This window comes from Ovis canadensis, chromosome 7 (genome assembly GCF_042477335.2).
Source record: "Ovis canadensis isolate MfBH-ARS-UI-01 breed Bighorn chromosome 7, ARS-UI_OviCan_v2, whole genome shotgun sequence".
In the NCBI taxonomy this organism is placed as follows: Eukaryota; Metazoa; Chordata; class Mammalia; order Artiodactyla; family Bovidae; genus Ovis; species Ovis canadensis.
Genome location: NC_091251.1, coordinates 93,574,424 through 93,599,773, shown reverse-complemented (window position 1 = coordinate 93,599,773; position 25,350 = coordinate 93,574,424). Strand labels below are relative to the sequence as shown.

The 25,350-nt window shown below is 42.4% G+C and overlaps 1 protein-coding gene across 1 annotated transcript in view; it reads right to left on the bottom strand.

The window, feature by feature from the left end:
* Window positions 1-25,350, bottom strand: part of SIPA1L1 (signal induced proliferation associated 1 like 1) — a 165,966-nt gene that overhangs the window by 55,928 nt on the left and 84,688 nt on the right. The window contains exons 8-10 of the mRNA XM_069596926.1: window positions 15,299-15,872; window positions 14,404-14,678; window positions 6,134-6,403 (exon numbers count right to left, since the gene is read on the bottom strand). Coding sequence (XP_069453027.1) covers window positions 6,134-6,403; window positions 14,404-14,678; window positions 15,299-15,872 — 1,119 coding nt within the window. The remainder of the gene's footprint in view (window positions 1-6,133; window positions 6,404-14,403; window positions 14,679-15,298; window positions 15,873-25,350) is intronic.

Sequence of the window (25,350 nt, the reverse complement as noted above, 5' to 3'; positions counted from 1 at the left end):
CCACTAGTGCCACCTGGAAAGCCCTCTCTAAAAGTGTGAACTTGCAAATCATCTAAAGTGAGGCCAGTGGGGATGTCAGAGTACACTCACTCCTTTGAAGAGCTGGGGCAAAGGAGGGTTAAGAGTCTGGTGAGTTTAAGTTGAGTATAGCTAACTCTCTGCTTTCTACCTTATCTTGGCTGACAAATAGGCATAATTCAGCTCCAACCTAATTGAAACCAATGATAGGAAATTCCATCAAGAACAACTCGCCTTTCACTTTGAGTCAACAGTAGATAGCTTTACTCACAATATACCTTTTATACCAGTATTCTAAACTTAGTCAATAAAAAGCAAAAATTCTACTTAAATCTAAGCTTCAGTTCTATGGCTTTATCAGATTATAGTGTTTCACTTTTACCTACTTTTTATTTTATAAAAATAAACTGATTTACCCAGTGTCCATTAACGGATGAATGGATGAACGATGTGGTACATACACACAGTGGAACAGTACTCAGTCTTGAAAAGGGGAAGGCTATGGACTGCATGTGCCCCTCCCCACACCCGCGAGCATGTGAGCTCAGTTGTGTCTGACTCTCTGCCCACCAGGCTCCTCTGTCTGTGGGATTATCCAGGCACGAATACTGCAGTGGGTTGCCATGCCCTCCTCCAGGGCATCTTCCTGACCCAGGAATCAAACCTCTGTCTCCTGTGGCTTCTGCACTGGCAGGTGGATTCTTTACCACTGTGCCACCTGGGGATCCTCCTACCCTTACTCCTCATGGAATTCATGTGTTGAAATCCTAACCCCAGTGTAATGACATTAGGAGGTGGGGCCTTTGGGAGGTAATCAGGTTAAGATGAGGTCATAAGGGTGGAGCCCCCATGATGCAATTAGTGCCCTTATAAGAGGAGCAAGAAACCAGAGCCTCTTCTCTCTGTCATGTGAGGACACAGCAAGAAGCTGCTTTTTTACAAGCCAAGAAGAGGGTCCTCACCAAGAACCACACCTTCTGGAACCTTGATTTTGGAATTTCCAGATTCCACAAGTAAATGTCTATTGTATAAGCCACTGAATCTATGGTATTTTGTTACAGTAGCCTGAGCTAATAAGCAAGAAGGAAAACTCAACATATGCTACAACATGAATGAAGCCTGAATACATTATGCTAAAGTGAAATAAACCAGTCCCAAAGGACAAACTGTATGATTCCACTAATGTAAATTTTCTATTTATGTGAGGTACCAAGACACTCAAATTCACAGAAAGTAGAATGGTAAGGGCCTAGGGGTGGGGGAAGGGGAGTTTTTGTTTAATGGATACTGAAACAGAAATAGAACTATTTGCGTTTGTTTCAACAATATCCTCTAGGCACGATCTTCATGCCCTGCACAGTGCAGACATCTGCAGAGGAGGGTATCAGGGAGGCTGCAAGTGTAGCCAGCTGTAACTCTGTTTACGAAGCAATACTCCATCCAGCTGCTGAAAGCTAAATGCAGTGGAAAAAGGCGGAGAGGATGGCATCCAGGTAAAATGCAAAAGGAGCACTGGTTCAGTATGATCTGACATTAAATATTTATAGAAAGCTTGGCAATACTTCATCTACAAAAAGGAGAAAGGAAAATTCTTTTATATGCCAACATGCCTGTTGTTTATGCAAAGCCCCTGATATACTTAAGCTTTTCTGAGCACATTAACACAGATCAGGGTTTTATTACTAATCCCATATTATGTTTAAACACAGTAATGTGTTAAATTCAGTGTACCACAGCCAGCTAACTTAATTTCAGTACTGTCCTTACACTCAAGATGAATTTGAGGCCAAAATAGAGATTGCACCATATCACCTGTTTTTGTTAAACATTAATTTTATCAGTTCTTGATGCTTTTGAATTGTGGTGCTGGAGAAGACTCTTGAAAGTCCCTTGGACAGCAAGGAAATCAAAACAGCCAGTTCCAAAGGAGATCGACCATGAATATTCATTGGAAGGACTGATGCTGAGGCTCCAATACTTTGGCCACCTGATGCAAGGAGCCAACTCAGTGGAAAAGACCCTGATGCTGGCAAAGATTGAGGGCAGGAGAAGGGGGCAGCAGAGGAAGAGATAGTTGGATATCATCACCAACTCAATGGACATAAGTCTGAGCAAACTCTGGGAGCTGGAGATGGACAGAGAAGCCTGGCATGCTACAGTCCATGGGGTCAAAAAGAAGCAGACACAATTTAGCTACTGAACAAAAATAATAATTCTGTCAATAAGAACTTCTCCCACAAATACCATAAAATTCTATACGTGAAAGGCCACCTAGATAGCATAAAGCTCCTATATTTAAAGCAAATCTAATCAGACTTTATTCTACTTAGATGGCAAATGGGTCGTCTACTCCTACTGCATCAGTTTTTCTAATCAATGTATAGAGAGCAAAATTCAGTTAAATAATTCTTGTTAGAAACTCCAAATAACAACACCTTTGAGTTTGTCATAAACATTGTGAAAAAGGATAATCTGTTTCACAAGTATTTTTTTTAAATTGTTTCTAAGGACCTTTAATTCTGGGAACTTGCATACAGTTCAAGAAAATTATGCTCCTACAGGGCTTCCCTGGTGGCCCAGACGGTAAAGCATCTGCCTGCAATGCAGGAGACCTGGGTTCGATTCCTGGGTTGGGAAGATCCCCTGGAGAAGGAAATGGCGATCCACTCCAGCACTCTTGCCTGGAAAATCCCATGGACGGAGGAGCCTGATAGGCTACAGTCCATGGGGTCGCAAAGAGTCGGACATGACTGAGCGACTTCATTCATGCTTCTACAAGCAGCAAACTACGTTCCTACAAGCAGTATATTCAGTTTTCATTTAAAATGAATTGTGCTGTGTCCAGTCGTGGTGAATGAAGTAGGCAGATTTGTGTAGCATGTGCAGAGTAGGCTTGAGGTGGCTGCACACTTCATCCTAAATAAGCTGGTTCTTTACAGTTTAATACAACTTGCCTGACCTGGGGGAGAAAAATAAATGAAACAAACCAACCATGTAAAGGCAATACAGCTGACCCTTGAACAATATGGGTTTGAACTGCATAGGTTCACTTCTACAGGAAATTTTTTTCATTATATATACTACTATGTTCATGACCTGCGGACCTGCCGAGGATATGAGGGTTAATTACAGGACTTGAGTAGCTGCAGGTTTTGGTATCCAGGAGGTTCTGGAACCAATGCTATACTGATACCAAGGGACCATCCTTTAGTCTCAGTATCAGGCTTATGCCACTATTGGCAAGGCAAGATTCAAGGAATGGCAGACCACGGCATCAGTTTTGACCACTTGTGATTTATCTGAAAGGTCCGTATCACTCTACAGATGGGCCAGGTACAAAGGCAAATGGTGGTACCCAGAGGCAGGGCTGGGATGAAGGGGGAGAGTCAGATGGGGAGGTATGGCCAGCCAGGAGCATCACGTCCAGGCTGCAGTAAGGTAACTTGTTCTCAGTAGAACTAAGAAGGGAATGCTTACTTTCTTTAGTTTTATTTTACTATGTTTCATGGAGGAAATGATATTCTCAGGTCTACTTTATGACTCTAGGTCTTAATGGAGGACTTGGGAAGTATTCCTGGTATTCGGAGTCTACTGAATACTCATTCAGCAAACAGTGGCAATATACAGTTTCTCAAACAATACCTTCTGTGTATGCCTCTAAGTTAAAACTTAAATAAGAAATACTGCTTTACTGAAAGTTAGGAACGATGGGACAGGACATCAAACTCTTAAATTTTTACAAGAGAAGAACAGCCATCTAATTCCACACCCTTTAAAATGAAGAGGAGACAAATAATCTGAAATTTTAGAGCTTAGCGTTTACAAACCCTCCATCGTTAGATCTGAAATCCTAGTCCAGCATCTTAAAGGATATCTGACACTAAGGACTTAGTAGAGGTTAAATTTTCCAAAAACCATTGGTAGCCTCACTTCTGCCACTTTCATCTCATGCCTTGGAAAGCCACAGGGCTATGACTTCAGTCTTACAGGGGGAGCATGAGAATTCCCTATCCTTTGGGTAGAGTTATGGGAAAGGTACACACAAACACCCACAGAGAGAACTTCTATAAATGGACTGATGCACTCTATAGCACTTGCCTGCATCCTAAGAGGATAATAAGCTACAAAAAATATTTTCACTTTCAGAGGTCAGAACATTCAGCCATAAGCTTTAGTTTCTGTTGCAGAAATTAAATTCAACATGGAATCAAAATACATTCTGCTATTTTATTATATGGGATATCATATAAAATAACATGAAACTGATTTTACTCATAAAATCCTGATGATTGTCTCTGAAAGAAAGAAAATAGCATAGAGAGGAACAAAAGGTCCTTCTCTAAACAACAGTTTCCAAGGTTCATCTTTCAAAATGTGGGCCAAATCATGAATTCCAGTTAACACACACCTCAGAGGGAGCCAAGTTTGGAATGTGCAGAACAAAGAATTTATTCAGCGATCACTTGGATGCTTTTCCTTCCCGAAAATAATGAAAGCAAGAGGAGTCCAGATGGGAATGTAGCCACTCTGGGAGAGGAATCTTTTATTGAGATAAATAGCAAGGCTCTGTAAATAAATCCCCAGGATTACATGAGGAATTTTAGAAAGACAACTATAGTGTTTTTTTGGTTGTCTGTTTTGATCAGATTATTTCTACATGGTATTCTAGTATTTCTGAAATAGTTAAATGACAATGTTTTATGCTTTTTAAGATAAAAGACATCATAGTGTGGTTTTGAAAACCTCCAACTTTCTGCTCTCAGTCTGAACCCAATGACTTCTGAAGCATCGCTGGGACGTTTTCCTTGGCGCCCTGTTCTGGCTGGAGTCAGGCTCACATTTTGGCTCCACAGGGACCTTTCTTCTTCCCACAGCAGCTTCTGGAACAGAGACTTCTCCCTGCCAGCTCTGAGGGTTCCTGATCCCCTTTGTAGTGTGGGGACCACAAAAACACGCAGAGATGTGATCAAGACAAGCACAATGATGGGGAAAAGGCAGTGCGTGCAGACGGAAGCCAGCTTCTTCTAGCAGAGGACCAGGTCACTGAGCCAAACTGCAGTCGAGGCAATTTGGAGTATCTGAATTTATAGTACAATGACTTAAAATTATGCCGTCCATTTGTATTCACATTTTAAGAGTACTTACTCTATTTTAATATTTGCCCTAGGTTCTTAGTTCACGGTGCTGCATTTTATAGTGAATTTGAGACAAAAATGTTAGGGGATCCCTCAATCCCCGCTCCTTTTAACTACGATACTCAGGACTGAGTGTTCTAACATGCACTATTTTCTTCTGCATTCAGAGCAGTGGAAAGTATGTTTGTAGTATACTAGTGGCTTTCCCTTCTCACAATTCTTTATAACAAAGTAACACATGGCACCTCACTCCAGCACTCCTGCCTGGAAAATCCCATGGACGGAGGAGCCTGGTGGGCTGCATTCCAGGGGGTCACGAAGAGTTGGACACGACTGAGCGACTTCACTTCCACTTTTCACTTTCATGCATTGGAGAAGGAAATGGCAACCCACTCCAGTGTTCTTGCCTGGAGAATCCCAGGGACAGGGGGGCCTAATGGGCTGCTGTCTGTGGGGTCGCACAAAGTTGGACACGATTGAAGAGACTTAGCAGCAGCAGCAGCAGCAGCAGCAGCAGCAGCGGCGGCTTTCCCTTCTCACAATTCTTTACAACAAAGTAACACAAACACAGACACCCAACCAAAAACCTTCAGTGTTGCTACAATCATATCACTAATCCCCTACAAGTCAAAGACTGTCAAAGATGATGATATGGTCAATGTCACCTCAAAGAGACTGCCAAGTTCTAGTTCATATGGCTCCTAAGTGTGCAATGATGATTTCCATTGGTACCACAGCAAAAAGAAAGAGCAAAGCCCAGATGCCATTACACAGGACTGAATGCTTTGCTGGAACATATCTTCATTTATCCTGCTGGCTTTGGAACGCTACCATGCCTTGAAGACCACTAGTGCATGCATCGCAGTTTTAATTTTTGATTTCTAGTAAAATACGGGCAGCTCTAACACTGGTACTTCTGGGCCTGGAGATATTTAAATCTGGGGCAGAGATTCAGGGCAAACCTAGGAAGACACACTCACCGCCTCTCCAGTGGGCGCCCATCGCTAGAGATGCTGCGGGGGATGTTGGCGGCTCTTTCCGGAGGAGGCATCTTCCCGTCCGCCTTCCCGGCGTTCAGCCTTGAGGTCATGGGACTCTGCACCTGGGATGGGACTTGAGGCGAATGAGACCCCTTGTTGGCATTCCTTTGCCACTTGTTGTTATTTCGAAAGGGAAACTTGAATTCATAGGAAACCCCTTCGTTCATTTTGTACTCCATCACTGGCATGCGGTAGGTCTCAGAGCAACTCCTAGGGCGAGGGGGCAGAGAGAAGACACGTCAACATCGCTTCTGCTTGTTGGCAGAACCACACGGATTCTCACGAACAGTTAAAATGCAGCAAATGCTTCAATTTCGGTTTCAAACCATCTTTCAATCATGAGGCCTTACAATCATTTTCCTTTCAAAAACCAGAATCCTCGGAAGCATTATACCCGTATTTTCCTTTGCTCAGTTCCAAATACTGGACCTGAGGTATGGAATCTTGGACAGACAATGAGACCTATGGTCACCCTGGCGAGGGTGGGGGTATGGGTGGAGCAGGGCTAGAGTCAGCACTGAGACCTGAGGAGGGAAGGTTCTGGGACAGTATCTGGGCTGGTGGGGGCCGGGGGGCAGACTTCTAAGATGGGGCCTCGGAGGAAACAGGCGGCTTTCCATCCTTAATCACAAGGAAGCTTTAGATCCTTCCCTTATGATTAAGGACTGAAAAGGGTTTCAAATTTCTTGGGATCCCGACAGTCAAAAATAAGTAGGGAGAAATCTTGAAATCCAAACCGAGAGCCAAATTTAGCTCAGGAGGAGAAAAAAAAAAGTGCCACTTATTGAAATTAGCGATTATCAAATCAAAAATTATCAAATTGCCAGGGAACAAAGCATACTCTAAAATCAGGCCTCCCTCCCACCCCCATGAAAGCCAAAAATCTCTCACAGCAAGGCCGTGCCCAGGCAGCAGCCTGAGTGAAATGAATGGTAGGCACACAGCTGTTTCCCATCATTTTACCCTCTTTTTGTGCCATCACCCCAACCCCCAAACCTTAAGAAAGGAGGAACCCATTTTCTAGTCCCTTTCCCCAAACAACCAAGGAAGGTTCAATTCATTACTGACTTGACTGATAGGCAAATTACTGGGAAAAAAAATCTATTCTCATCACAGCATTAACTCAAACTGTGCATTTGAATTTCATCACAAAGTGAAAAAAAAAAAAAAAGACTTTTTTTCTTAAAGATGTTTTGAAGATTGAGAAGCATGTGGGAAAATCTTGAAAGGAAAGGTTAAGAGTTATAGCAAAACAGTCCTTTAAGAGGAAATTTAGAGGCAGCATAAGCCAAGTATGTAATTTTTAAATGTCCAGCAGACACACTACAAAAGCAAAATGAAACGGGTGAAGTCAATTCAACAATACATTTCATTTAACTCAATATATCCAAAATGCTATCACTTCAACAAGCGATAAATCAGTATTTAAAAAATTAACGAGACATTTTACATCCTTGTAAATTTGGAGTGTATTTTACACTTAAGAGCACAGCTCCTTTGGGACCAGCCACATTACAATGGCTCTGTAGCTATAGGTGACTCACGGCTCTTGTACTGGACAAGCACGTCCATAGAGCCTCCAGCTGAAGGCTTGGTTTTGATCTGGGGAAGGGGCTCTTGTTGGTGGGAAAATGAGTGTGATGGAACGGTCCCCCCTTCTCATGACCTTGCCTGTGTATTTCAGGGTAAGACTCCCAACAACCACAAACGTACTCTCCCTCATCCCCATGACAGCCACAGGTTTTGAAAAGTGCTGCTTCTGGAGCACATGGATTTGCTGAGGTCCTTGGGCTTCCCTGGTGGCTCAGAGAGTAAAGCGTCTGCCTGCATTGCAGGAGACCCAGGTTCGATCCCTGGGTTGGGAAGATCCCCTGGAGAAGGAAATGGCAACCCACTCCAGTACTCTTGCCTGGAAAATCCCATGGACGGAGAAGCCTGGTGGGCTACAGCCCATGGGGTCACAAAGAGTCGGACACGACTGAGCGAAGTCACTTTGCCCTCCTCAGTCTCAGCCCAAGCCTCCAACGGGCACCTCTGCTTAGAGCTTCTTTGCCACTCCCTCAGACTCCCGCCAAAGCCTTGGTCAACCCTAATCCGACCCTATGCCCAAGACTCTGCTGTGCCCCTTTTATGCTTGGATGACAATGGCTTTTGAACTTTTTGGACCACAATCTGGGTAACAAGTACATTTTACACAACCATAATTACTCACAACCCTCCTCTGATAGCTTCCATTCTGGTATATTCCGTGTTAATCCATTTCATTAAAGAAAAAAATACACTGGGTACAACCTCCTAAACGGATTTCATGATCTATTTAAGAGTTATGCCCTGCAGTTTGGAGAACACTGTATGGCCCACTTGACATCACTTTCAGAAGTTCTGACTTCTTACATAATGAACCCTTTTCTCTGAAACGAGGGATTATCACCTTAGGCTCTGATAAGTATCCAGCTTCGATTCAGTATTTCTGACAAAAATATGCCATCGCCATGTGGTTGGCTGTTAACACAGGTGCTACTGCAGTATATATGAATCTTTTCATTTTTGATTGTACATTCTCTAGGGTTCTGAATCAGGAAATATAATGCAAGAATGTTGTAGCTTGCCAAAAGAATATTAACACAAATTTATGATAATGCATGGAAAAGTTTCTCTCCACCTCAAAATCATGGCAAGCTTTGCTTCTCCTCTGCTATGGTCTATTTAACTTATAAACTCAATGGACCATACCATCTACGCCCCTTTCAGTTGGCTGCTAGGAACCAACACAAGTACAGAATACGTACCGAACTTTACCACGTATCCTGGGGTATTAACTTTTCAAAAATTTTCCCCTAGGCCATGTTTCCAATGTACCTTCCCCGTTTCCCCACCCCTCTTCCACACATACACAGAGATCCCCTCACTAAATTTTAATTCTATACCTCCATAGGCTGACTGCAGCCCATACTGCATCAGGATAGAAAAGTAAGTAAATAAATACAACAAGAAAAACAATACCAAATAGACAATATCAGCTTTGGGGCTGTAGCTTCTTTGTAAAATGAAAGACTTGCAGTTGATAATTACTTTATCTTCTTCTAGTTCAAGTACTCTTTAAGCTGCATCACATTTAAAACTAGAACTGGTCAAAAGATCCCATTAAGCCGGAGATTTTATCTCCTCTAGAGTCTGTACCTCATCCCCACCGCTCTTAGCATATTACTAGAAACCTTCTGCATGTTCCATAATTATAATCAAGTCTGATAAGGCCAAAGCAGGGAGAGAAGATGCATTTACAGAGCCTGAAAAGCAAAGATTCCACAGAGCTAAACCCTTGCCATCCTGCCACTTCTGACTGCCCTCCAAGGCAGCAGGCCACCACTAGCTTCTGCTCCCTTACTCATCTCTGAAAGATATAAGAATGATATGTGGACTGCAGAAGTGGGCAGTACACCGGAGGACAGAGATAAAAGCTGGCTTTTCATGACATGCATGAAAATTCCCAAAGGGATTTGTGTTGTATTACTCCAAGTAAAATCTGGCGTTGAACAACAAAAACTCTTGATGCTTACAGCTCATGACTGGCTAGCACTAATCTGGCTCCGTTATAACAACTCTCAGGTCTGAGTTCTGAATAGAACATCACAATACTGGACTCTTGAATCAGAAAAGTCTGGTGCTTGGAGACAGCTATGTCTCTAATAAACCATGTGATTTTGGCTTGGGGAAAAAAAACCAACAATTTCTTTGAACCAAAGTTCCTCATCTAAAAAACTGAGAGATTGAACCAGATGGTTTCTAAAAGCCCTTCTCACTCTAAAGCAGGATGCTGCTGCACTTTGCAATACTTGTTTTTTAAAATGAGGAAAAAACCTTTGTAATCGATTCTTACTTAAAAAATAATTTGGTCCCTTTAGGTAACTTGTTTTTAGCTTTTCCACTTGAATGGCCCTTGATTGCTTTCCTCAGGGAACTATATACTCAATTATTTTGTAGTAATCTATAAGGGAAAAGAATCTGAAAAAAAAATATATGTATATATTAACTGAATCATGGTGCTTTACATCTGAAAATAACATTCAATGTAAATCAGCTATGCTGCTGCTGCTACTAAGTCACTTCAGTTGTGTCCGACTCTGTGAGACCCCACAGATGGCAGCCCACCAGGCTCCCCCGTCTCTGGGATTCTCCAGGCAAGAACACTGGAGTCAGTTGCCATTTCCTTCTCCAATGCATGAAAGTGAAAAGTGAAAGTGAAGTCACTCAGTCATGTCCGACTCTTAGTGACTCTGTGGACTGCAGCCTACCAGGCTCCTCTGTCTATGGGATTTTCCAGGCAAGAGTACTATATTTCAATTAAAAAAATAAATCCAAAGGCAGGTGGCCCTCAGCAGAATGAAGGCCCACCACTCCCATGCAATACCATTCAGAGCATCACAACTGAACCCACTATCTAGGTATTTCTCATCTTGCCACAAGAATGACGGCTCGAGTCAGCAGTCACGGACACCGAGACATACAGCTGGTTATACACTCCCACTGGTGATGGACAGGGTGGGAGGTCCCTCCAGCAGTGCGACATCTCACCCCCTGGGGGGAGCCTTCCGGTGAAGTCCACAGCTAAATCCCAAACCTGTTTCTGCCAGGACTGCTTCCATCATGCCATCACCCTAGTTGCCCACGCTCACTCTGCACAGTTACTAAACCTCTGAAACCCTTATTCTGCTCACGGTTTCAATGGAAATGAGGCTGCCATGATGACTTAAAAAAAAAAATCCAGTACATAGTAGGGCCTCAGGAATTTTGCTTTACTTCCCCTGTCCCATCTTCTTTTTAATACACTTTCCTATGGGAGAAATCACGGAGGGTCTGCTTATTTCCTGAGGACAGGGAGAAGAGTTGGACTTTATAGGTGTTGCTGAAGCCCCATTTTATTGTTGTTAAACTGGCCTTTTCATTAAAAAACAAAAAACTTCGCCTTTCTAAAACTAGTGATGCCTCCATGTGAGCATACACGGATGTTGGTGATTACATACAATCCCCACGCGAGAGCCTGGGCCCTGTGACCCTCGGGTCCAGAGCACCCTGAGAAACACGCGTGTGGGAAGGTGGGCAGTGTGCTTCCAGAAGGCCTGCTCTTCCTGGCCCTGGAGCGGCAGCACAAGCTGACGGGGGGAGAGTGACTAGTCAAAGAGCAGAGTAATTAGCTGCGAGCAAAACAGTCGTGGGCATGTGAAGTGCGGAGGAGAGGGGAAAAAAGTGACAGAAGAGCATTATCTTATTTTGCTGAAAACTGTAGCAAGGTATTAATGCTTCAGCTGTTCCTTTGAAGTTGTCTCTAAGGGAGGGAAGGGGAGAGCGGGCTTCTGGTCCTCCGGAGGCATGCAGGGCATCATTTCAGACCCACATAGGTCAGTCGTGGCGTCTCAGGTGGAAACTCTAGCGAAAGGGCCAGAGTGAATCTCTGAGACCCGCGGGGCAGTGCAGTGCGCTCATCAGCCCCCCATCCCACACCTTCCCACGCCGAGGCAGGTTCCTAACGCTCTTCTGTCCCATCACTGCTGGCTCCACGGCTACTAGAGGATGACAATGATGCTCCAGAAGCCGTAAGGGGAGATGAAGGAAAATACAGCTCACCCACAAAGGCTGTGCTGGAGCTGGTCGGCCTTGGTTTGCAGGATCAGACTCTGAGCATCTATCCTGGGTGTGCATTCAGGGGTGACATACTGGTCACTTGAAATCAGCCACAGCGGGAATATGGGCACCATGGGAATCAGCAAATACTACGAACCAAGGTTCCTTCCCCCAGAAAGCCAGTTTACCAGCATATCCCTGCTTCCACTGGTACACAGGGAAAGGATTTCTGTCCCAAGCATACAAAGCTAAGAGACTGGATTCTCAAGTTAGACCTGAATTTGCCAGATGAGGCTGCGGAGTTACTAGCCTTTCTGACTGTGGGCTTCCTTTAACTAGGAGTAATATTAATACTATTACTTCACAGGGTTGTTACATGGATTAAATTTGCTAATCCATATAAAAGTACTTTTTTCTAGGGCCTGGCATATTAAATTAATAACTCAGCAAATATTACTTGTTTTTACCAATACACCACAGCAAATATATCTAGTCTAGTATTTTGCTGTAGACAAACCACCTCCTGTCATGGACCCATCTTTCTATGCCCAGACTTGTGGCTCAGATGGACCCATCTTTCTGGTAACTACCATTCACAGTTCAATGTCAGTAATGTTGCCATTCCATCCCATTTCCTCTCACATACACATCTATTTCCCTCTCCCCATGAACCGAAGAGCCTAGAAACATGCGGAAAGACCCCTGAGCAGACAGATGGCGTCTGATGATCTACAGGCTTCCTTTTGAGTAGATCAGTCCTTAGACCAGCCTCTGTAGCTCTGTACTACGTGTACCTAAGGCTGTCAAGTTACATGAAAAGTGAAAGTTACTCAGTCGTGTCTGACTCTTTGTGACCCCATGAACTATTTAGTCCTTGGAATTCTCCAGGCCAGAATACTAGAGTGGGTAGCTGTTCCTTTCTCCAGGGGATCTTCCCAACCCAGGCCTCCCGCATTGCAGATGGATTCTTTACCAACGGAACCACCAGGGAAGCCCAAGAATACTGGAGTAGGCAGCCTATCACGCCTCCAGCAGATCTTCCCGACCCAGGAATCGAACCGGGATCTCCCACATTGTAGGTGGATTCTTTACCAGCTGAGCTGCCAGGGAAGCCCAGGCAAGTTACATAGCTTGGTTATTTTCCCCAGTTTATAAGTGCCTGTTTAGACATATAGACTATTAAGTAGACAATTCACAGGAGAGACTATGGGATGGAAGACAGGCCAAAGAAAGAGGAAGAGGATCACAGAGCACTTGGGGAGTGCTGCAAGGACCTGGTTGCCTTTCCGATCGCACTCAAGAGTCATTCTTGAATTACAGTTAAGCAAAATACTTAACATTAATACTATGTACTTCAGGAAATGAAGGTAGTTTCAGAATAAACCCTCCCTGCCCTCAAAATAGCTAAAACAAAAAGCTCTGGATAAAATTTTGGTTTCCAGGGAAATCTAGTCATCAGAAAGGGAGCAGTTCTTAAAACTATGAAAGAAGGGGATTTTCATCACATTCTGACATCAGCGCATCCACCTAGGAGGTAAGCAGTACTAAACACTATCCTCAGCACAGTCTGGTCTGTAACACTTGGTCTGAAGAACTCAAGTACACCGATATTGCCATCGCTGCTTACTTTTTCCTTTTAAAGGGCGCAAATAACCCATCCTAACTGTTTACACATTCTACCATCTGACATTCATGAGTCCATAAAAGCTCAGGTGCAGGACTGGTCATGTTTTTTGGGGAAAAAATAACATAAGAATATTGTCTTGGCCTCAGGAAGCCTAAGCATTAATTACCAAAGCTTAAGAGAAACTCTTAGAAAATAACCTGTTTAAACCAAATTAACGGATTGAAAAAAAAAAAACACACTAGCAAAAATAGCATGTGCATGCTCAAAGGAGAAAAGAAACAGTTGATTAAATCTGTTCCATCAGGAAATCTCCCCAGAGACAGAGAAATTAAATTTTCAGGAGTGCTGCAGGCTTGGCAGAAGCTGGGAGGAGCAGGGAGCTCCCAGGCTCCCCTTTGTAAAGTCGGGGAACTACACTGCCCCGGCATCACGAGCAGGACCAGCTTGTCTGACGTCGACTTCTGACACACGCAGATGCACTTAAGAAAAAGCTTGGAAGTCACATTCAGCCCTCCAGGCTGAGACAGCAGGGGTCAAAAACAGTACTTCAAGAGTTTGGGACAGCAACTGGCTACATGGGAGATGCAGGAAAATCAGGGTCACGGAACACAAAAGAAATGCGTTTGACAGTTTGTCATGCTGAGTGTCTCTTAACATCAAATATTCCATGTTTCTCAGCTACTGGTGCAAGATATTTAAAGGGTATATTTACCAGACTTCTCTGTCTGTGACAGTGACTTTATATACCCAGAGGTGTAAATCCTGGGAATGGTTCAAGCTGGTGATTCTTTCCAGCTGCTGCTGCCACATGCTTAAAGGGAGCTGTGTCCTGAGCCAGACCTTCCGTGGAGGGAACTTTCAGCATCGCCTGTAACCCAGCGCTCTTCACACGCCCCCCTACACTCCCACGCAGTTGGGGAATGTTCTCCATGGTACATCAATGGCCCTTGACTCCCAGACCTACCTCCTCGGGGTGCAGTCATCATGAGGGGGGATGATGACGACCTTCACTGTGACCGATGTTCTCAGGAGGTCGATCATCTGCTCGTGGCTCAGAGTGGCCACGGCCACCTTGCAGATCTCCACCAGCCGGCTGCCCTGCCTCAGCCCTGCCTGCCAGGCATAGCCGTAGGGCTCCACATCTGCCACAATGCCCTCATAGTTGACGTGGAAGCCGAGCTGTCCCAGCCCATTCCTTCGCAGAGTCATCTCCACCGATTCACAGCCTTTTGACACGAACTAGACAAAGACACAAAAGACATCACAGTCTGATGAACGCACTAGGGTCTTAAGTGGTATGCGTGGACAGCCAGGGTTATTTCTGAATACCCTAATGCCAGCTGAAGAGCAGGCTGGTTATTTTGCCTTCACTAATCTCCATTCATTAGGCCCAAAGGAACACACTTGTTGCGTCCAAAGAACTCAATGGCTTCTCTGAAGTTACAAGGAAACCTCTAACAGAGACCTACAGGGAGCTGGCAGTGAAAAAAAATGAGTGTTCTGCTGTTCATTTTGCCCTTAAGACATTCAAAGCAGCAGATACTCAATCCAACAACTGTTTTCACCAGCTGAAGCAGACTGGCTGGGCTACATCATCAGTTACCACGGCAATGGGATCAGGTCACATGCAAATGAGTTTCCAACAAAGATGCACAGTCAATGTGTCTTCCCCCACTTGTTCTGCTACTTGTCCAGCTGAAAAAAATGATGGGAAGCGAGCATGACATAAACTCTGGGTTCCTTCCCACCATGAAGGGAGTTTTCAGAGGACCTAATAATAAAACAGGACGGGCTTCTATAACTCGGCTCTCGCCTGCATGGAAAGCTTGATGAAAGGGAAGTGGAAGAAAAACACTGACCTGAAGCCTTTTGACAATCTCTTTGATGTCATCATTGTTAACAAAACTCTCCACGGACACACATTCGCCTCGCTCGTAGAAGATTTTGAGGCTGGCATCAGTTGAAGTCCACCCTATCACATCTCTGCAGGAACAGTTGAAAACCACACTCTTTGTTTCCTGCTCGATGAGGACGATGAACTCACTGGAGACCCCGAGGAGGCAGTCTATCTCCATCGCCTTGTTGTAGTCCTTGGCCCGGACGGCCCACACGATGGCTCCCATGCTACTGAGCTCAGCTCCTGGGTATGGCTTGGACTTTTCCTTCTTTTTGGAGGCCAGAGAGATGAACGGAAACTTGCCGGAGGGGTCGATGGGGGTGTTGGTGACGTTCTTTTCTGCCAGGTCTTTCAGGTACTCCTGGCGGGTCCGCGTCGCCATGGCCCGGAACTTTTCCGACTTATGAGCAGCATTTTCTGCATTGATCACTTTGGCCAAAAGGAAGTCCCTGAACACATTTGACTTAGGGAAGGTGACCCCTTTCGGGATGGGAGGTCCGAAAGAAGGCACATCTCTGGACCTGGTGACAGCCACACTAAAGAGACGAAGATCAGTGAGAAAGAGGCTGGTCAATATTTCTCAGACTCACAGCAGGAGAATAAAATACACTTTCTCAATGACAAAGATATCTTTCAAAAGGAAAATAACTGTCATCTTCCCACAAGAAACAACATACCCTTCTGCTTAACATGAGCATACTTTTCCATTCAATCATATTTAGGACTTAGGAAACAACATTTTTTTCTAGGTCAAGATACCCAAAAACTTAAGGTAAAAACTTTCATTAACAGGTAGTAAATCAACCATAACTCCAAGAAGAAAAGATTTAACTGTAATATTCTTTATAAGAGACAACATTTAAAATACTTAGTGATTATTCCCAAGTGGGGAGGGGTGGTTACTATAAACACCTTGAACAAGTATAGGTTTTACAGGGGCTTCCCAGGTGGCTGAGTGGTAAAGAATCCACCTGGTAATGTGCAAGACACGGGTTTGATCCCTGGGTTGGGAAGATCTCCTGGAGAAGGAAATGGCAACCCATTCCAGTATTCTTGCCTGGGAAAACCCATGGACATAGAGGCCTGGTGGGCTACAGTCCACGGGGTCACAAAAGAGTCAGATATGACTTAGTGACTAAACAACAATGCAGATTCTGTAGGAACACAAATGCAGTCCCCATTTTAGACAGGACGACCACAGAAGTCATCTTCTAATGCAAACATCCAAAGATATGTATACAAAGAAGAGGAATGGATTAAAAAAAATTAACCATATTGTTTTTTCCTATGTGTCAGGCCTTAAGCAACCAGATCAAAAAGCATGAATTTTTTTTTTTTTTAAATTCTCTGTTATTAAACTGCTTTGGCTGCACCAAATAGCTTGCTGGATCTTAGTTCCCCAAGCAGGGACTGAACCTGGGCCTCAGCAGTGAAAGTGCCAAGTCCTAACCACTGGGCCACCAAGGAATTCTCCCAAAAGCATAATTTTAAAATGAAACTTGAAATTTGGATAACAGAAAAGGATTATAATTTTTAGGTGGTAATACCAACAGTGCTTTACAATCATATTTTTAAATGAAGCTATTCTCTGGTCTAAATTCTCTACTTTTGGTGTTTGATTCTGACAATTTGTAAGGAAAATATGTTCCTTTCCCCATTCCTTTAAGCAAGATTGAATTGAGAAAGCCTGTTCCAGTCACTTCCTTTGCATCTGTATTGCTGAAATCGGGTGCAAGACAAGGGTCTACAAGTATCTATACTAATCTATTACTTTTAATCTCAAAAGGAAAAAGACTTAAATTTTTTCTAAAACAACAACAGGAATTAAATGAAAGTGGGGCGGTTGTGTGTTTTATATCGTATTTCAAGATCTCCTTCCAGGACCTGAGCAAAGTTTGAGAGGACTGGAAATGATGATTCTAACAGATCAAACATCCTCTTTTCAAATTATCCAGTTATTTAAAAGAGAATCAATTATGTAATTGTACAAAGAATACAAAATCTGTTTCTCTAGAATTCTCAGACTCGAAAGGACATAATCAAAGAGCGTACAACTTTCAAATTAAACTTGCACAATTTTTTCTTTATCTCAAGGGCTTGCTTGAAGATACTTGGCTTTGCTTTTCCAAAAATGATTATTGCTCGTGAAAGTAGGATAAATAAATAAAAACCAGCATCCTCAGGAGACAAATTATATATTTTGTCAGAATATGCCACAAGATGGCCTATTTCTGAAAATGGCTTTTTACAAATTTATTAAAAAAAAAAAAGACTACCTAGTTCATTTCATGACAAAGAAAGGTGGCAGGCAACATTCCATTTTCTAACTGGAGATGAGAATTCACAGAAACCTCCATCTGTACGACAGCTAATTACATCAGTATTAGAAAGGCAGTTTTTCCTGTCTAATGTGAACTGTCTGGCTTGAATGCTGACAGCTGTATAATTTTAATTTGATCTTTTTTTTTTTTTTCCCAAGTCAAGCAGATGATGCGAAAATCCAGATTCACTTGCTTTTCTAAGAGGAATCCCAGAAGGACCCAGAAATACTTAATATCTTTCCTTTTTAAATGGACAATTTCTTCTCTTGCTAATTTCATATCATTATTCTCAAGAAACAGCAGAGATTTTATTTTAAACAAGGAGAGAAAAATGCTTAGCAGAAGGTGTTGATATGGGCACCATCCATCCACTTGCCCCTTATATTCATGGGTTGTCTAACAGATCTACTTATTAGCTAATAGAACGTTAAACAAACATTTATTGAACACCCTCCGATAATTAGAAGACTCAAGAATGAACTATGAGGGAAGAAACCTGAACCCTTAACATATAATTATCAGTGATTCATCACAGTAGGGAGGTAAATGATACAGACACTAAAATCAGCTTTGCATCATTAGAAATAGAATCCTTACAGAAGAAGATGAGGAAGATGATACCCTAGAATGCTCTTTTCAAACAAAGGGCTTTATGTTGGGTAAATCTAACTTTCAAGGTTTTCTACAAGGTTAAAAGCTCATTAATTTAGATGCCACCAATTCTGAACTCTTGATAACACGGTCTGTTTTAAGCTAAGTAGAAAGAAAATTTTTTTCTTGCCTTCGTAAGAAAAGAAGCCTTTCTAGAATTTCAGTGTGCTATATATAGATACTTGAGATGAATTAATTATAAATGGCTTTTGCTATTTTAAAAAGCACATTCCAAAGAGCTACTTGGCCATACTTAGCCTAGTATGCAATACTGTATCTCTTGAGAAATAATACATTCTTTAAAATCATAGCCATGCCTTACATGCTCAGCACTGTCAAGGACTAGGAGGGTTATCTACTCAAGTGGGTTATCTGGATGACAGACAGAAAATCAAAAGCTGAAAGGGTTATGGAAAGTTAGCAGTGGGTGGGGGGAGGATACTTAAGCGAAGTCAGGGTTCCTCAAACTCTTGTCAACAGAATCTTGAGTTTCATCTTAACATTCATCTTGATTTTACATTCCACTGAAGAGTATCTATATTCATTTTAACACAAAAATCTGTTCTGTTCCCCTCATCTTGAAGCCACTGAGGGACCAGGAAGGTGTTTTCTTTCACTCTGTCGTTTGACACATCCCTGAACCTCCGTTTGAACAGCTGGTACACATTCTTCACTTCTCCCGGAAACAGCCTCGGAGAAGAACAATTTTTCCAGAGCTTCTTAAGAGTGAGCCAGGATGGGAATCTGAGCTTCTGGATAACCGGCAGTGTGACAAGACCACATTTACTCCCTGCTATGTTTTTAAATTTCCCTGGGGCTATGTTTTTAAATTTCCCACTCTTAAGGTGCTTGCGAAAGGGACCATCTACAAGAGTCACACAGCCAAAGAGATCACCATTAGGCCGCTGCCAGCGGGCCTGGGCCTTTGCTGGCATCAAAGACCCTGGATGAAGTCGCAAGCTGATACATGGGAATGCTGCAGAGACATCTCAACAGAGGTCTCAATGAAAGAGTGAGAAGAGTAAGACTTCTGAAGCACCATGGCAACAGCAATAAAGAATGACATTTAAAAGGAAGGGGACTTAGCATCAAAACTGTCGAGTTTAGAAGCTCAGATCAGACTGCCAACTTGGGGAGCTTTCCAAGAAAGCAGACCCCAGCAAAGGACAGGAAAGATGAGCAGCAGAACAAATGGGTACCCACCATCCCCTCCCTGGGGGATCTCTACTGCTAACAGTCTTCAATCACCAACACCTGACTATATGCCAGGACCAAGGGCGGATGTCACAGGCTCAGTCTTCCAGAAGGTCAAAGCCTGGTGTGGGGCTACCTCTCCTGGGCTGAGCACTCTCCTGGAGAGAGTTTGGCATGCTACTGGAACACTCAGGAAAGATACTTTATCCAGTCCTGGGAGGTCAGGGAAGCCCTCCCAGAGAAAAGAAGAGCAGGCATTCCTGGATGAAGGCGGGCCAGGGTGTGTGTGAGAGGAGGCACTCTTGCCCAGAGAGTGGCATGTGCAGAGAGAAAGGGCTGTTAAGTAGCCCCATGATGGGGAGGTAGGGGGTGGGAATGGGAGGACTGGGAGAGGGGCCAGCGGACGCTGAGGGATAAGAGAGGCCAGACCTGAAGGACTCCACGTGGTAGGCTATGCCAGGGAGTCTCAACACTGCCTAAATGGTTTTCAGCACGAAGAGTGACATTTTCAGAATCTTGTCATAGAAAGGGCAGCCATACGGGACAAGAAGGATGCTGATTAATGATGGCTGGGAGTAGACTTTCTGAAAGAATCTCACCACTTGACCCACTTTGATTTTTGTTTTGAGATACAGTTGATTTTTCAACTGTGAGACACACAGTTGAAGCTTGCATATTTATTTATTTTTATTCAAGAGAAGGAAAGAAGAAAGGTATGGTCATTTAATGTGCATATACCACCTGCCTACACCAGATACTTAGGGGATTTTTAGGTAGGGGTCAAGCAGTCTTCTACTGCACAGAAAGGGAAATTTAAGATCTGAGATGTTTAACAGCCTTGTCTGGTTCAAAGTGCTTTCTGCACTACATCATACTAACTCATTTCAACATTTACTACATCTTAACCATTGAATATGGAAATCTTCCTAAGAGGAATAATATATATATATATATATATATATATATATATATATATATATATATATATATATCTACTTCCTAAACATAGCTCCTGACCACAATTTAACATCTGTTTTGAAGATGAGTATTTATTAAAACTACTTATTACAACACTAGTTTTAAAGTTAACAGTAATTCTTTAATTTCATCAAAAAGCAACTTTCAACTGTTAAAAATGTTCTAAAATTTTTAAACAGTCTGCCTGAAATGGATCCAAATAAGGCTCATACATTGCAATTAATTAATCTTAAAATTTTGAATTTTGTTAACGCTCCTCTACTTTTCTCACTTCACTTCCCCTTTATTTCTTGCAATGTATTTGTTGAAGAAACTGGGCTATGTGTTCCAGAGTTGTCCAGAGCCTGAATTTTCCTGAATAAAAACACGTTCTATAGTCTTTTATATTTCTTGCAACTTGGCTTCTCTAGATGTTTGATCAGATTCACATTCAATGTTGGAAAGAGGGATAAGACTGATTCCTAGAGGGGGTTGTGTTCTTCCATTATGAGACACACATTTGTCTCTTTTTATGATATTTGCAACCTTTGATGATCAATGTCTAGATCCATCCATTCACTAGCTGTTTAAAAAAATGGTCGTAAAATTTCTGCACTGTGTTTTTATAAATTGAGGCCCTTGGGGTGAATGGTGTACATTTGGTTGTTTGGTCCCAAGTCAAATGACCTTGGATTGCTATGCTTATTAAATCTGTACGTTAAACATGACTCATTTTTCTGTATCTCCCTTATCAGTCATCACTTATTGATGCTTTCAGTACATCCTTGCCACTAAATGGTTCATCTTTCTGATTTGTTGCTTCTAATCTATTCTGTCAACTGAAATCAGACAATCAAGCTCTTTGTAATGACACAAGTGAAATAATAGAGACCAAGGGGCTCTCTTATCAGGTGTGAGGATAAGCTTTAGTACTCAGACTTAGTGATTAACTTGAGTTCTTGGCTATGCCTACTATTCAAGGTTAACTAGACTCTGGAATTAACTTGGATTAGTCAGTTTTTCCTGTATAAACAGTCTATTATAGTTCCCAGGGTGGTACAGCACACATTATTTCAGAGTCTCATTTCCATATTCACTATAGGGACTTTTTTTCCCCCCTCTCTGCTCTCCTGTTGAATCCTAGAGCCTAGAATACTGCCTAGCATATTTTGATTAGGGCTGCAAAGAACTAGTGAAAAAATAAATGAGTCACAATAAACTCTAAATTTTACATTTTTGTATATAAATTACTTTGCGTGTTGACAATGAGTAAGTTTTCCTAAAAGTCTACTTATATACTTTATATACTGTTGTCTGAAGGCCTAGAATCCTAGGGCCTCTACAGCCCACTAATCTCTCCAACAACACACCCTTCTTACTGCACTTCCCAGTGTCCTTCCTGTGTTTATGTGTCCACCTGCACCGCTATCCACACCCCGACTCATAGAATTATTTCTAATTTGCCACTGAATTCCACCATCTGTGCTACACAACATACACTGAATCCTATTTTCCCGGCTAAACGTTCTTTGTATCCTTAGCCTGTATTGACCCCACAATTCTCTACACAATTACAGCAAGACACTCCTTCGAGGAACTAACTGTCCACACTCTGGGCACCAAGTAGATGTCAGTAAATAAACGTTGAGTGTTCACAGTGGAGAAAGCTGGCAACAAGAGACTGTAAATGAGGAAAAGCATCTGAATATTCTAAGTACATCTCTTACAGATAAAAAGTAGATTTAAATAGAATTTGTATAAATTAAATGTATCTCCAACCTTTCCTACCAGAGTATCCCTAATGAAAGAGGTCTATGAATTCATGTCCCTAGTAGTTTGGGGGAGGGACTGGGGTATAAGAAAACCCCACATGTATGAAAACTCTTTGAAGATCCACATTTTATCTTAAAATTGGTACAAATTTTCCATTCTATTTCCTAATACGTTTTCATGAGAAAATAAACCTTCACATCCTTTTCCCAAGCATTAAAGACTACAAGCGAGGTACCCTAGTTATTCTGGGCCTATAAACATCTGGCATCACCACATACTTCAGGAAACATGTCGACCCGAATTTGAGAAGGACGGAGAAAAACCCAGGTACCTAAAGTTTTTTACAGGAAAAGATCACTACTATAGTTCCAAAATTCAGTGTACTGGGTCTTCAAGCAAGCTTGGCAACTAGGGAATTGCAGACTAGCCCATGTCTTGTGAGCTGGGGTGTTCAGGGTCCTCCTGCAAAGGCATCCAGCATCACAAGGTAGGCTAAGAATATGCGGTCTCCAGGTAAGAGATTAAAAATGAGAGAGAGAAAAAAAAAGTGCAAGCAAAAATCATGATTCTCAGGCTGGGGAGGAGAGTTTGAAAAGAATAAAATAGGTACCACTTCCTCTACTCGTCAAGTATTGAAGAAGGCTCAGACATCTTTCCTCCTTATATCAGTGTATTTAGACTGGCACTGGACACACTTCAGCGGCTATTCAGCACTGAAAATGTGGCTGGCATAGTCAAGGAGTACTAAATCATATTAAATTCTAAAAACTGTCACTTGATTCAGTTTTCCAAAAGTCTTTTAAAAGTATGTTTGGAATAAGCTATCATGAATGTACTTTTCCAACTGCAAATTTTATGACATCTAAATACATATTATTTCCAATGAAAATTGAGCATCCTAACTGAGGTGAGCTGTAAGTCAAAAATGCACTTGAGATTTGTCTTGGTCCAAAAATATGTAAGATTTCTCAATAATTTTTAAAATTTTAAAATTATATGTTGAAATTATAATATTTGGATATCACAGGTAAATAATATATATTATTGGGTCAAAATACAGTCCATGGGGTCGCAAAGAGTTGGACACGACTGAGGGACTTTCACTTTACACTGGGCAAAAACGTACTGTTAAAATTAATTTTACCTATTTCTTGTTACTTTAAAAAATATGGCTACTGGAAAATATAAAATGAATATGTGACTTGCACTGTATTTCTACCGGACAGCAATTCACTACGACAAAGACCTTTAAAAGAAGAATCTCTTTTTAAAAGAAAGTACATAGCTTTCCATTCCCCAAACATCCTAGAGATGATTCAAAACAGGATTTAGCTTTCTGTCCACAAAGTTGTATGAAATCCTTTGCAGGAATCCAGTACACAGCACGTTTCCATCGCTTGGGTGTAGTTTCTAAACTCAGTTATCCATCCCAATTACAGTCAAATGTTCTACATTAATTCTTTTCTTCTACACCTAACTAACATAGCTTTTGGAGACCATGGTCTTGCTAAGGGGCTTTAGATCTAGGCTTCCTTTGCTTGAGTTTCTACCCACTGAGTCTAGGAAACTACAGACCTCCTTGGTTTGGAGTTTTCACATAGACTCGGCATCCGAGAAATTCTGGAACAGCCTGCAGGTTGGTAGTAGGGGCAGCAAAGACCCTATTTCACATGGCATGGAGTGAGGCAGCAGGGTAGAGTGGTTAAGAGACAAAACTCTAAAATCAGACTTGGTGCATTCAAACCTACACTCTGCCCAGTACCAGCTGACCTCAGGCAAGTTACCTATTTCCATGCGCTCAAGTTTTGTCATGTGAAAATGGGGATTAAAACAGTACCCACCTCATGAAAGTGTTAAGTCGCTCAGTCGTGTCCAACTCTGCGTGATTCTGTGGACTGCAGCCCACCAGGTTCCTCTGTCCATGTGATTTCCCAGATAAGAATACCAGAGTGGTTTGCTATTTCCTCCTCCAGGGAATCTTCTCGACCCAGGGATTGAACCTAGGTCTACCACATGGCAGGTAGACTCTTTACCATCTAAGCCACCAGGGAAGCCACCTCATAGATTTTAAAAATTGAATGAGGTAATAATACAAATAAGATACCTAAACTAGAGCTGGGCTTATAACGGGGGCTCATCAGACATAGTTACTGCGGAATAGGGAGGGATGATGGCAGTCAGTAGAAGTAACCTTGACTTGTTCTGTTCCCTGAACTTGCTTGTTCTCCTGTAATTAACCTGCCTTACCCCTAGGATTAGACAGTTATAGATTTCACAACAAACCAATTAGCACCCTAGGTTGGCCACTTTCTGTATAGATGGCTACATTAAGTAAAAAAAGAACTATTCAAAATTAACAAAGCTTTGTCTCCCAAATTTCAGGGATGCAAAACTACAATAAACTTTCATATTCTAAAAGGACAGATTCCTCTTAGGAGATTTTACTCATGCTAGAACATCCTCAAAACATCTTCTTGGCATGACACTCATGTCAATCCAGCATCACAGGTTCTTACTCTCTTCAACACTAATCCCCTCCAGGATTCCTGCAGAGGCCACTGCAGGTAGACCTTGAATTCTGTAACTCATGAGACTATATCAATGAGGGACATGGAAACAATTCCACCAAACACTTAACAAAGCCTCTAAGACTGAAGTCAGAAATGTTACAGTCAATCAAGTCAGCCTGAAACAAAGGTTTGGGTTTTTTAAAATAATAGCAATAATTAAAAAAAAATTAAACTTCTCTTCCCTACTTATTTGGTTTTCCTTGTGGCTCAGCTGGTAAAGAATCTGCCTGCAAAGTGGGAGACCTGGGTTCGATCCCTGGGTTGGGAAGACACCCTGGAGAAGGGAAAGGCTACCCACTCCAGTATTCTGGCCTGGAGAATTCCATGGACTGTATAGTCCACAGTCCATGGGGTTGCAAAGAGTTGGACATGACTGAGCGACTTTCACTTTCACTATTCCCTACTTATTATGATCATTCTTCTCTGCTTCTGCCCTAGCAAAAGCAAAATATAATTAGCAGTATGAGTAATTAGCTGATGACCAGATGGGGTGGATGAGGGACACCACCTAAGGAGGAGGTGCGAATGGAAACAGCAGGTGTCTAACC